At 45.1% G+C, this 12,704-nt stretch overlaps 1 protein-coding gene across 3 annotated transcripts; it reads right to left on the reverse strand.

The window, feature by feature from the left end:
• Nucleotides 1-664: 664 nt before the first annotated feature.
• Nucleotides 665-12,661, reverse strand: oplah (5-oxoprolinase, ATP-hydrolysing). Of its 3 annotated transcripts, none has more exons than XM_046370952.1 (28): nucleotides 12,302-12,660; nucleotides 11,398-11,604; nucleotides 10,600-10,791; nucleotides 10,081-10,195; nucleotides 9,299-9,422; nucleotides 8,754-8,949; nucleotides 8,201-8,366; nucleotides 7,766-7,904; nucleotides 7,611-7,678; nucleotides 7,082-7,257; nucleotides 6,858-6,986; nucleotides 6,627-6,739; nucleotides 6,362-6,532; nucleotides 6,093-6,230; nucleotides 5,657-5,795; nucleotides 5,164-5,276; nucleotides 4,827-4,978; nucleotides 4,567-4,727; nucleotides 4,385-4,486; nucleotides 4,086-4,260; nucleotides 3,289-3,473; nucleotides 3,069-3,215; nucleotides 2,841-2,975; nucleotides 2,506-2,655; nucleotides 2,193-2,350; nucleotides 1,804-1,964; nucleotides 1,594-1,691; nucleotides 665-1,461 (listed from the first exon to the last, which is right to left on the reverse strand). In XM_046370952.1, the coding sequence occupies exons 2-28, from the start codon at nucleotides 11,566-11,568 to the stop codon at nucleotides 1,309-1,311; spliced, it is 3,927 nt and encodes a 1,308-aa protein (XP_046226908.1). In that variant the 5' UTR covers nucleotides 11,569-11,604; nucleotides 12,302-12,660; the 3' UTR covers nucleotides 665-1,308. The 3 variants fall into 3 exon arrangements, 2 of the variants coding, with proteins under 2 accessions (XP_046226908.1, XP_046226907.1); XM_046370951.1 differs by having other exon boundaries at nucleotides 12,391-12,659; XR_006841403.1 differs by lacking the exon at nucleotides 2,193-2,350 and having other exon boundaries at nucleotides 1,418-1,461; nucleotides 12,391-12,661.
• Nucleotides 12,662-12,704: the final 43 nt, after the last annotated feature.

A 12,704-nucleotide genomic window follows, 5' to 3' on the forward strand; every position in this document is an offset into this window, starting at 1 on the left:
GGGGGTTAGGTACCTTGCTCAAGGGTACCTCAGCCATGGACACCGGGACGGGGAATCGAACCAGCGATCCACCGGTTACGGGTCCAACACCCTAACCGCTGATCCACGACTGCCCCAGTGGGAAATAATTAAGCTTAATTCGAGTTTTAACTGCAGTCTGAAATCCTCGCAGTATGATCGCGTTTTAGCCCAGGAATCATGATCTTAAAACAAGAAATCGTTCTTTGATCCACCGTCCATGACGTCTGTATTGGGGTCTCCAGCACACACACATACATGCATTCAGCTGATTTACATCAACAGTCCAGCAGCCGTCAGCCTCCTGCTGCTTCCACTGCTGAGACCACAATCTCTTTATCAGTTGCTTACGCATGCCTGCACTCCCTCACCATCTTTCCTCTTCTTCTTCCACCAAGAGATGGGAGGAGGGGGACAGGACTTAAACAGGGACCTGTCCCCTCCCCCAGACACACACACAGGACCAATCTGGATTGTATATCAACACTCCCTCTCATGAATTTACATGTGCAATTAGTAGTGATGCAAGGCTTTAGTTGTGTGTTTTTTAACCTGATTCCAACTGTCCTGCACTCAGGAAATGATAAGTGAAATGACTTCTTTTTTTCTCTTTGAAAGACGTGACTTGGAAAAAAGATGGCAGATCTGATGAGTAGGGATGGGGTTTATTTGTCTGTGCTGTTAAAATAACAACAGAGAAGAACAGTTTCCGTGTCACAACTCTGTGGTGTTAGAGAAGTGGTTGCTACAGTTAAAAACAGATTAGCAGCTGCTTCACATGGTTGACAAAGAAAAACATTTTAGTAGGAGAAAAACACTGACTTACCCAACAAGTCACATTAAAATTATCAAAATGTGGCTGTAAAACTTGCAAAGGGTTACTCAGATCTTCCTAGGACCATAAGAAGGAAAATATTCCAACTACCATGCGAAATGTTCAGTTTAACTGGGCAACACATCTTATGTGTCCATCGCACAAGTCTGACAGAACACATTCAGTGTTCAGTGACTTGGCCTTGCTAATGGAGCACAGCCTGACTGTCGGTCTGTGTTTCATAAGACATAAGCCCTACTAAGAAACATTTCAATTGAGACTTCAAGTGTTTTTCACTTCTAACTTTAGCACGTGCCTTCTTCATTTCTCACAGTATAATGATGAAACTCTTTTCAATGTCTTCTAAATCAATTTAAGAGCCCTACTCTGCTGGACTTCCTGTAATTTCCCCACCTTTTTCCTCCTTCTCCTCCTCCTCTTCTGACTTGTCTGTTAACTCACTCTCTCATTTCTGTTCACACTCCCTCTTGTGCCATTCGGTATTCAAAGACGCTGCCTCTCTCGGGGAATGTCTCATTCAAGCGCCTGCGCTTCGTCTGGGGCCTCCTGCTTGTGTCGTCCTCTCTTCCGTATCCCCCTCCTCCGGGCGTGAAGAGGCAGAACATGTCCTGCAGGGGGGGAGGGACAGAGATTCTGCTGTGAGAATACAATATACAGTATTTTCATGGAGCATAGCAAAATTGAGTTTATTGTTACTGTGGTTAGTATTTGTATTTCTTTCACACATTATGCAGGCTCACCCCAGGCTGAAGGCTGATGCTTGTTTTGGCTCCCAGGTTGAGGACTCGGCCGTCTGTTCTGTGAAGCAGGTTCAGCCCTGCAGTACCGTCCTCACCCCCTGATCAGCAGAGGGGAGTGAGAGAGGACGGCGTCAGCAAAGTGCTCTCATTTCAAAACCAGAAAACAACAAAATGTCCACTGAGGACTTCTGCAGGCAGATTCGAGTTTACCCTGGAGGCCGTAAGGCCGGGTGGATCGCCGCTCGGTAAGAACTGACAGAACCACTTTGCTCCTGAACAGAAGTTTCCGCACCACACCGTTTCCGCCACAGTATTTTCCTGCCCCCCCTGAGCCGGGCCGCAGAGAGAATTGCTCTAAAATGACTGGATATCTGAACACCAAAAGGACAACGGTCACATATTAATATAGTATATTATATTTAAATAGAAAACAACGGAACACTGTCTTTTTATTACCTCATAAGTACACATTTTCAGATAGAATTAAAGAGTATCTATTTAAAATTGGACACTGGTACCAACCTGCTAAAGCTAATATCTGTAATTTCATCCCAACTGCTGTAAAAATCAAATGCGGTTTAACTGAAAACATGTCCGACCTCTTCTCCAGAATCTCTGGGTCAGTGATGCGGGTGTTGGTCATGTGACTGTGAACTCCACTCCGCCCATTCCAGCCCGGCCCCGCCCCTGCACCACCGGCAACTGTCTCATAGTAACCTATCCTCTCACTGCCAAATGAAATGTTGTTCATGCAACCCTGACAGAAAGACACATGGCAATAAATACGCAAACAACACAATGAAAACATGCACACGGAGTTGTGGAAAAATCCAGCCTGCGCTAGTGCTCTATATTTTAATTAAAATACCCAGCAAACATACTGTGTTGTTGAATGTAAAAATTCAGTCTCACCTGCGATGCAGCGCACACCTCAAACGCCCTAAAGATGACGTCCACCACCCTCTGGGACGTGAGCACATTCCCTCCAACCACAGCTGCATTCTGGGAAGGCTGAAGGATTGAGCCAGGAGGGATGATGACTTTGATTGGTGCAAGACAGCCCTGCACATTTATATTAAAAAAAAGAAAACAAGAAGAATTTCTAAACAAACAGAAAATGACTGATGAGTTTGAAAGGAAGAATTTTCCTGTGCAGCTGTTAAAAAAACACGCCTGACAAAAAACATGCAATCACACCTTTAACTGTCCTGAAAGCACACTGAGGGGTCCTACCAAAACCACTTTACCTGATTAAGAGGAATGTCCTGTCCGACCATGCAGCGCAGGCAGTAGATGAGGGCAGAGAGGGTGATGGCGCGTGGAGCATTGCAGTTGCCCCAAACCTCTGTTCCCGTCCCTGTGAAGTCAAACACCGCACTGCCCTGTGGTGATGGAGGTTTTAAGATTTTAAGTAATGATCCGCCTTCTTCCTGTCAATGCAAGTTTGCAGTGTTTCCATCTTTCTCTCCACTCACCTCTTCCTCATTAATCTGGACCCGCAGTCTGATGGGCGTCCCGTCATCCATGAAATCCTCCGACTCCACCTCCAAGGAGCCGGTCTGTTGGCGCCTGCGACGTGCAAAGTCTCTCAGCATGTCCCTCACCGCCAGCTCTGCATTACTCTAAAACATTAACACAAAGGCTGTGGAAGTGCCGGTTGTACTTTATACAGTTTTATTTTGTAACCACAGTTACCTGAATGTATCCCATGTAAGCCTGGACCACAGCTAAACCGTAGCTGTCAATCAACTCCCCCACCAGCTGGCTGCCTCTCTGATTGGCTGCCACCTGAGCACGTAGGTCTGACAGGTTGTCATGGAGATTACGAGTGCCAGAGCAGTCTGGGTACTGGGCCGGAGCCATCAGAGCTTCAGTTACAGCTGATATGCAGACAGAAGGAAAAGACAAGAGAGGAATCCAGTGGGGATAAGAGAGAAACAGAACAAAACAGTTTTAGCTCATCAACAACATTTATATGTATTAGCGCTTCCCCTAACGAGTGTTTTCATTGTCATTGACATTATTGCTTCATAAATAACAGAAACAATTAATCGATTATCAAAACAGTTGGCAACTTATTTTTCCAATCAACTAATTGATTTAGCAACTCATCGCGGCAGCTCTAATATGTATATGCACAAAAATGGTTATCATGTCTTTACATTGATCTCTCGCTTTGCATCCAATTAAACATGCTAAAAAAGCCAAGATATGTACGCCTTACACTGGAGAAATAATGCACCAGTCGTCTTTATTTTTCTTGTTAAAGTTACTTGAGCAGGGGCTACTTTAAAACCTGACCCTTATGGTGCGTTCAAAGACATTATGATACGAGAGGCCATCCGCTGCCAAACAGCCACTTCTCAAATTCAAACTCACTTTTTATTATTCAGCCCTAAGAGGAACGCAACATAAGGACTCTTAAGCTTGATCTTAATCTTTCATCATTCTCTCACATTCATTCTTGGTTCTCCTGCTCTCTCCTCTCTTACCCTCCTCCTGGAAGACGCCACCAGTGACGAGTTTAAAGGACGTGAAGACCGCACCCTCCTGCTGAAGGGAGGTGGAGTGGGGTGGCATGGACCCCGGAGTGATGCCTCCAATGTCAGCATGGTGGCCCCTGCTGGCTACAAAGAAAACTGGACCACTCACCCCTTTCCTGTACACCTTGAGTAAAAAAAGGAGGAGAAACGAGGCAAGTGAGGTAGAGACGAAGGAGACGTATGTAGTAAAAAGAAAAGATTTATAACAAGAAGTGCAAGAATGCACACAGAAAGCACAAGAGACTGACCGGTGTGATGACTGTGAGGTCTGGAAGGTGGCTGCCGCCGGCACATGGATGATTACTCAGAATCACATCGCCTTCTTTCAGATGGTTTCCCAGTGATCTGATCTGCACAGCGAAGAAGAAGACTCTTAAATGAATTCTTCAGTGTTTCAGCTATGTGTCTAAACACGGCACACATCCCTCACCTGGTACTGAACCGTCTCTTGCATGGCCCCCAGATGGACAGGGATGTGGGGTGCATTGGACACTAAACCACCGTCTGGTCCGAACACAGCACAGGAGAAGTCGAGACGTTCCTTGATGTTGGTGGAGATGGAGGTTCTTTGGAGAACTCTACCCATCTGTTCTGCAGAGGAAGAGAGACGAAACACTAATATTTTCTGCCCTCCGTCTCCTTCTTTCTCCTGAATAACCTTTCACTCCGTCCCATCCTCTGTAGGCTTACCCGCTATGCTCATGAAGCGGTGGGAGAAGATGGAGAGCTGCACAGTGTTGAGCTCAGTGCCAAGGGCGCAGCGACGATCAGAGCCTACGCTCAAACAAACATCGCCCCCTTCTGTCAGATGGGCCTCACAGCATGGCTCCACCAGGATGGTGCTGATGGAGGAAATAATGGGAAAAAAAACACATTTATACGACCACAAATGTTTAGACAGGATTTATGTGTGCATTAATGCACATTGAAAGACCCAGAGTTCATCGACTTGAGACGTCTCTTAAACAAAGGCTTCACTGATGTTTATTTGAAAGCTAGTGATAGCAGTGAGGACAAAATGGCCTGCCTGTTTTTGTCAATGATGATAGCTGGTCCCTGGATGCTGTGACCATACGGCAGCTCCTCCCATAGATACACATTGGTGTCCAGGTAACCTTCGTCAAAGTAACACTTGGTCACCTATAGATGAATAACAGAGAGAAAATGGCCAACACGTAACAGTTTTCAGATAAGAAATCTGTATTTAGCAATGACCTTTTCATTACTTTGAATTTTTATTTATTAAAGTACAATGTCTGTGAAAAGAAGGGAATTAAAATGTTATGGGCTTGAACCAGAGGGCGTCTGTGAGACTGTTCACACCCGGAAAATCTCATAATTACATAAGTAATTGAGTTCAGAGTTGAGAATGAGAATTGAGTTGAGAATCTTTACGAACTTTGTGAAATGCTGTCTATGACAAATTCCCCGTCTGTTTGTCCTAATAATGTACATGTTTACTTGCATATAGAGTGGGAACTGAGAACAGCCTCTATATGTTTACAGGAGAGTACATGTACCGTGACTGGTTTGGCCTGTCCATGTCCCGTTTTTGTTTTATACACCGATTTGATGCCAGATTTCCCACAACCCCTCACTCTGATGTCATCAACCACCATTGGTCTGTCTGGGATAGTGAATCCAAACTCCTTCAGATAACTGAAAGAAGAAAAGAAAAAGCTGTCACATGTGAGAAGGACAAAAAAACTACAGAGTGAATAAGGTTAGAGGAACATGAGAAATGTGTACATGAGTAGTATAAACAAATGCTTCAAAGTTATTAAGCTTATCTTTTGTGGAAAAATGACACATTATCTCGATGCTGCGTTTGCTTATACAATGTCAACACAGGGCACGGAGGAGCGAAAAAGTAGGTGGCAATGATTTATCCACTCATGAACCGCTCAGTACACAAATGAGTGAGTCATTGAGCAAATGAGTAAACGAAGAGCGAACCGCTTGGTGAAGGCACTGCGGAAGTCTCCGGCTCGACAGGACTGGGCATTGCTGGGGTGACCTGCAGCAGTGATCATGAGAGCGCAGTCGGTGCCCTCGTAACGCAGGTGAAGGAAAACCTCAGTTGTTATCTGACCGCTGAAGAAGACAAGAACCACAAGACTGCCTTGAAAGCATGTACTTAACAAGAGTGAGTAATTCTGATAACGGCATGGATTGAAGAGGCATACGGTTAACCCCAAACCATGTAATGTCTGGACAGTGCTGACCTGGTGAATCCACGTGCGCAGAGTGTATCGCAGCAGCGTTTTGACAGCTGCTCCACTCTCCGATCAATCTCGCCAAAAGAGTGCTGCTCGTACTGCAGCGAGCACGGCTCCTGCACCTCCTCCACCACGTCAGCTAGAGCCAGGCCATACGCCGACAGCACGCCGCTGTATCTGCAGAACACGGACACACATTACAGCCCAACATACTGTACATTCATGCAGCTTCTCTTAAAACTCATACAACATGGAAACCCAACTCCCTTACTTATGTATGAAGACAGTCTTCATCCCCAGGGCTCGGGCGATAGCACAGGCATGTTGGCCACCAGCACCCCCGAAACATGCCAACACATGTTGAGATGTATCATGGCCTTTAGCCTGTGAGGGTAATGGGAGGAATGTGAGGAGACAGAGGGAAAGAAAAAAAGAATATATGATTTTAATCTAGCGCTACCATTTCACCAAGCTGGAGTTGAGACTTCACAATCTGAAATACCTGCGTCAGAGCTCTGATTGGCCGGCACATGGCCTCATTTGCAACGCGAATGAACCCCATAGCAACCTCCTCCACACTCATCTCTGACCTGCTGCTGTCTGAGTGGTTGGTCCCATTGGCCCCACTAAGCTGTGAATGAAAACACACAAAATAATTAAGCCTCATAATTAACACTCACATCAAATAAAGGTGTGACTTCTATATGTCTCAGTAAATAATAGTGCCTGTGACTGGTTAGAAGACAGGAAGAGGTTGATCTCCTGGGTCAGACGATGGAAATGCTTCATGGTTTCTTCCAAGGACAGTGGTTCATTCTCCCCAGGCCCAAAGATCTTTGGGAAGAAGGAGGGGAGGAGGCGCCCCAGGGCTAAGTTAGCATCAGTTACAGTCAGAGGGCCACCTAGAGGAAATCCCACAGGTTCACACATCATCTTTCTGTACTCACGCTGTTCCAAGCACACATGTTTAAATGCTTCTTTTTTAAGATGCTTTACATGGAGAATCTCATATTTCATGTCACTCTGGGGGAAATGTGAAAGCACTGCAGATCATGTTGTGTGAGGGGGAGCTAACTGCCACCCAACTCTCTCACTGTGAACATCAACACTGCTAGTCAAGTCTCATTTTGTTGACACAGATCTACAGAACTACAGCAAGAAGTTGGATTTAAAGTTTGATTTAAAGTCACCTGGAAATATACAGTTTACTATCTAGAAATCAGTAACGGTGGAGGAAACACATGCAGCCTTTTACCTTTTCTGTAACAGGCTGGTCCTGGATGTGCACCTGCAGACTCTGGTCCGACCACAAACATGCCTGATCTGAAAGAGGAGTATAGGAAGGAGAGGGATTAGAGCAAGGAGAGAGTTGTACATAACAGAAAAACAAGGAGCAAACCGGCGACTGACCTGAAGAAGAGTCGAGATCCTCCGCCTGCAGCCACAGTGTTGATGTCCAGCTGAGGTGCCTGCAGGGTCACTCCGGCTGTGGTGGCCTCAAACACGTGTTCATACTGGCCAGCGTACCGACTTACATCAGTGGATGTTCCTGGAGAGAAAAACAAGACGGGTAGTCAAGAGGACAGGAAGCATGACAAACTGAAGTCTGTAAACGTGAGCATTTCTACTGTGTTTATTGTTTTGCTTTTACTTTAATAAGTAATTAATGTACACATGTAACACCATTTGTAAAACTTCTAAGTGAAAGTCAGATATAAAGAATCAATCACTATGCAATAATCAAACTTTACATTAAGCATGGTAGTGCAGCAGATTAATACCAGGAAGCTCCTCATACAGTCTATGCAGTATTATCCAGTATTACCCAGCATTCCCTCTGCTCACCTCCCATGTCAAAGCCAATCACAGGCTTTTTCTCCATCTGACTGTAAGAGGTGATGGCGTATCCCACTACACCCCCTGCTGGGCCAGACAGAACGGCCCGTGAACCACAGAACTGCTCCATGGGAGTCAAACCACCATCTGACTGCATGAACAGGACATCCACATCCTGAGGACAGAAGAAAACAAGAGATTAAAGATAATTTCAATGATATGATGAAACATTCAGCTACTGGAACATCTGGAAAATCCTGTTTGGGAGGCCATGAATGAGCAACGTGATTTATACATCTCTAGTAGGCTAGACCAGGCATGTCAAACTGGACCACAGGAGGGCCGGTGTGGCTGCAGGTTTTCTTTCCAACCAAGTAGCAGCACACCAGACTTGACTCATTTAAGCAACTGATCTCCGTCTTCAGACAGTTGATTGGTCAAACGCTGTGCTCTTGGTTGGTTGGCACAAAAACCTGCAGCCACACAGGCCCTCCTGTGGACCAGTTTGACATGCCTGGGCTAGACACACTCGAAGAAAATGTGGTATTTTGTATCAACACACCTTCAGGCCACCCTTGAACCCAGAGGTGAAGCCCTTTAAATACTGATGAATTTTGGGTGTGAGGTAGGCATCGGCGCAGACAGTGTAGCCCCGAGGCACTGCCCGAATCATGGGCATGACTTCACTGGACAAAGACACCTGGCTGAAGCCAAGACGACGTGCAAGGGCGCCCACTGCTTTCTCATGATCGGACCACCTGAAGGAAAGGGCAGAGACACAGGGTGCATGCAATGCAAGTCAAACATAAAGCTCTTATGTAATTTTACCACTTCGCTACAGTATATTGTGTCCATCTTATCACCTGAAAGTCTTTAAACAACCTCAGTATGCTGACATGTCCAGAGTACACATTTCTACTCCCACAGAGACATGGAGAGCAAAAACTGAATAACTGAGTATACAGTGGCAAAAACAAAAGGGGTATTATATTTGATTAAGTGAGAAGTTAAAAGAATAAATAAAATCTATTCCAGGCTTAGGGAAGGAACAACGTCAAGAGATCTGAAGTAAATACGCCTCTATGCTTAACAAGCTGCCCTACTCACGTGTATGAGTGCAGCAGAAGGACAGCCAGACTGGTGATCCCGCGAGACAGAACTCCTCGAAGATCTTTTTCCACTCGCTCCAGATCCAGCTCTCTCCAAACCTCCAGAGAATCCCCCGTACTGCCTGAGAGACAGCAGCACACACAGAAAGATTATCAGGATTATTTCAAATTATTTAAGGCATCCAGGCAGTGCTCTGGGCCGGAGCAGTTTACCACAAGTGTGCCAGCAGAATAAACTTACATTCCTACATTTGCAGCTGAAAGAATACAGGATTTGGCCTCTGTTGTACTCCTGTCATGACAAATTACTTCAAAGTGTTCAGACCAGAGAGTGCGTATCTTTTTTTTTTCCCCAAGCAGAATGACAAGTAATGCTTAAGCAAGTAGTAAAACATGCTATACCTTAGCAAGTCAAGAGTCTACAGCTAGCCCATGACGCTATGCTCAGTCACTGCAGGGCTTCTCAGCTAAGGGCTAATGGGAGCATGCTAACATAGTCATAATGACAATGCTAATATGCTGAGGTTTAGCTGGTAAGCTTACCACGTTCACCATCTGTGTTTAGCTTGTTAGCATGCTAACATATACAAAGTATTATATAACACAAAGTACAGCTGAGGTTGTATGGAATATCATTAATAAGTATTTAGCTTAGGTGTAAGCCAAAGTTGCTAGCCAGGATAAAAACACAACAGCAGAACAAATCAACAGTGAGCATTAACTCAGCTAACGATTTCAACCAAGATGTGAAGCTTTAAGACTCGTGGTTGCGTTTCACACCTGTGACAATACGTTTGGGATCTTTCCTCGGCAGCTGGCAGCCATCTTGCCTGAGGACGACTCGCTCATCCACCTCTATCACCTCTTCATACAGCACTTCAGGAACCGCCACTTCCTGTATACATACACAGTTATGTCAGTTGCGTGTAACTAAGCTAGTGATCAGAGTAAACCTTTGTGTGTTTGTCATACAGGTATAGTCTACCTTTACTGCAGGTGAATGAACTTAAACATGAGCAAAATACAAATTATAGCAGAATAATCAAGTGTGTTGTTCTAATTAGCCATCTCTGACAGCTTGCTCCATAACAGAGCCTCAGCTTCATGGATAAGTGACCAATTAAACCACTAATGGTAAACTGGTCTGAGGGCAAATTCCAAGACCTGCCACCTGATTCTGCAACTCAAGATGGTAACTAAACTTAGTGCTGAGGAGTTGACACGAGACCTGTGTCAAGGCTACTCATGGACCCCATATTTAGTATGCATTCATGGGCTGAGGAAAGAAGCTTTACAAACCAAATCAAACAGCTTTGGCCTGGCCTGTGTGCCAATGTGCAACAAGTCCTTGAAGCCCTTTGTGAGCAGAAGCGCAGTCCTTTCTCCCTCCCTCTCCAGCAGCGCGTTGGTGGCCACTGTTGTGCCCATTCTGATCCAGCCAATCAGGGAGGTGTCTACAGGCTGGTCGCGAGGAAAAGCTTTCCCCGTTTCCTGCCGATAAATTCACACAAACATGGATATCAAATACTGTTAACATGACTGCCTGCGGTCTTTGACTCTTTCATGTTTTACTCGGATATTTTGTGATGTGGTTTTCAGGTGTGTTTTGATCTGCTCTCATGCTGTCTGCTCATTAGTAACTTTATACTCTCTGCATTTTAGTCAACCTGATGACCTGAACGATCCAATAGCTCAGCTGAAAGTTATCATTTCTGCTTTACATTTTTGTTTTACTGTTGATTTAATGATCTGATTACAACACAATGATTTTCCATTTCTACTCTAATGAACCACAAAGGTACAGCAGGGTTACATTTCATCCCTGTAGCAAGATATAAATCTGTCTGAATGGTCAGTTTTATTTTCAATAATTTTCTTCTAAATCAGCAAGTCTGCCTGAAACATTCTTGGTCCTTTAGGACGACAGCCTGCTTTGCACTCATGAAGTTACACAATAGTTTTGCTCTGGCAGTTAAAACAGCTTCAACTCGAGCCATGGGACTTGAGGAGCACATAACTTTCATAACTTCTTCTGTGCTTGATAATATATATATATTTTAAAAAAGGTATGTATTCCCACATCCCACATCATGTTACCTCTTCTAGCACTCTGCGAATCCCCTCAGTGGGAGCATCCTTGTAGTTCTGGGGATCCCGAGACAGCAGTTTCAGGACTCTCTCTCGGCCATCTGGCAGCCGGGCAAACACATCGGTGAAGGTTCCACCCCGGTCGATGGCAAAGTCAAATTTCCCCTTAGTCTCAGCCATAGTGAAGAGAGAGAAGAGCAGCTCCTGGGTGTGTGACTGAGTGGAGTCAGAGAGGGTTAAGGTGAGGGAGACTAACTCAGAGCTGATAACAGAACAGACAGCCGACACCTGATACCTGTCCATTCATAAACTCTTGTGTGTACAATGACACAGCTTCCCTGGTTCTCCCCTTTCTGACTGCTGATCTGATCAACCACTACCAACCTCTCTCTATCTTTTCCTGTCCTCCAGGCTCCACATGTCCAGTTTCTGGTTTGGTCATGACATTTTGTTGCTCATGCATTCCTCACTCATCAGTACATTTCCTAAACCACACTTGCTTATCTATATCTATAAACAGCTATACTTATTTATATTAAAACCAAACACATCCGTTGACACTTTAATTTTGCCACTTACTTTGAGCTAGTTTGGAACAATTTATGTAGGTTTTATGTGCCATTTGTTTCTAAACAATAAAGAATTGTAAGTTTATACATGCTACTGCAAAATGCAAGTTTGCATCACAGCATAACATGCAAGTCCCAGAGGAAACCTGCAGGAACAGTCGTGAGCCAGACGGACAACCACGAAGTAAGACAAGGCCAACATAAAACGAGTCCATTCGTGCAGAATGGACTGGTTTTCGTTCGAGCAGCCCCACAGACCGCGTGGCAGTGGATTAAAGTGGAAGATGCACCGCTTTAATGTGATCGAAGCTAAATATGTCGTGCTGTGTCGACAACCCACTCACAGTTTGCAAGGGAAACACGCGTTATGTCGAATTCTCCACGCATGCAAAGACTTTAATTGGACGGGGACCGAGCCGACATGTTTATCTACCTGTCGGAGTCTTGATCTTTGATAAATCCGGTAAATATCCTCAGATCCCCCTCTCTTCACCTGCCGGCCCGGTGTCTTTACAACAGGAACCACAGCAAAGTCAGAGGTAGTTCTCCTGTGTGTGGGTTTTTAAACTCCGCCCCCCTGAGACGAGCCTGCTAAGCCACGAAGCTGACCACAGATTTCCTGAATCTAAGTGTGAAACGTTCAGAGCTTTCTGAACGTTTCCTCCGTGTCCCGTTGTGCAGATACTGCTCGTTTATTGTGTAACGTAAGAGGACATATTTTAGTGATTCCCAATGTCACTGTCTGTA

The sequence above is a fragment of the Scatophagus argus genome, chromosome 18, assembly GCF_020382885.2.
Source record: "Scatophagus argus isolate fScaArg1 chromosome 18, fScaArg1.pri, whole genome shotgun sequence".
NCBI lineage: Eukaryota > Metazoa > Chordata > Actinopteri > Scatophagidae > Scatophagus > Scatophagus argus.

Coding starts and splice junctions, on each gene's coding strand:
- oplah (XM_046370952.1), bottom strand. CDS start 11,568: ATGGCTGAGACTAAGGGGAAATTTGACTTTGCCATCGACCGGGGTGGA. Junction 8,950..9,298: donor CTTCTGCTGCACTCATACAC/GTGAGTAGGGCA, acceptor CCTTTCCTTCAG/GTGGTCCGATCATGAGAAAG. Junction 1,462..1,593: donor GCATCAGCCTTCAGCCTGGG/GTGAGCCTGCAT, acceptor CCCCCCCTGCAG/GACATGTTCTGCCTCTTCAC.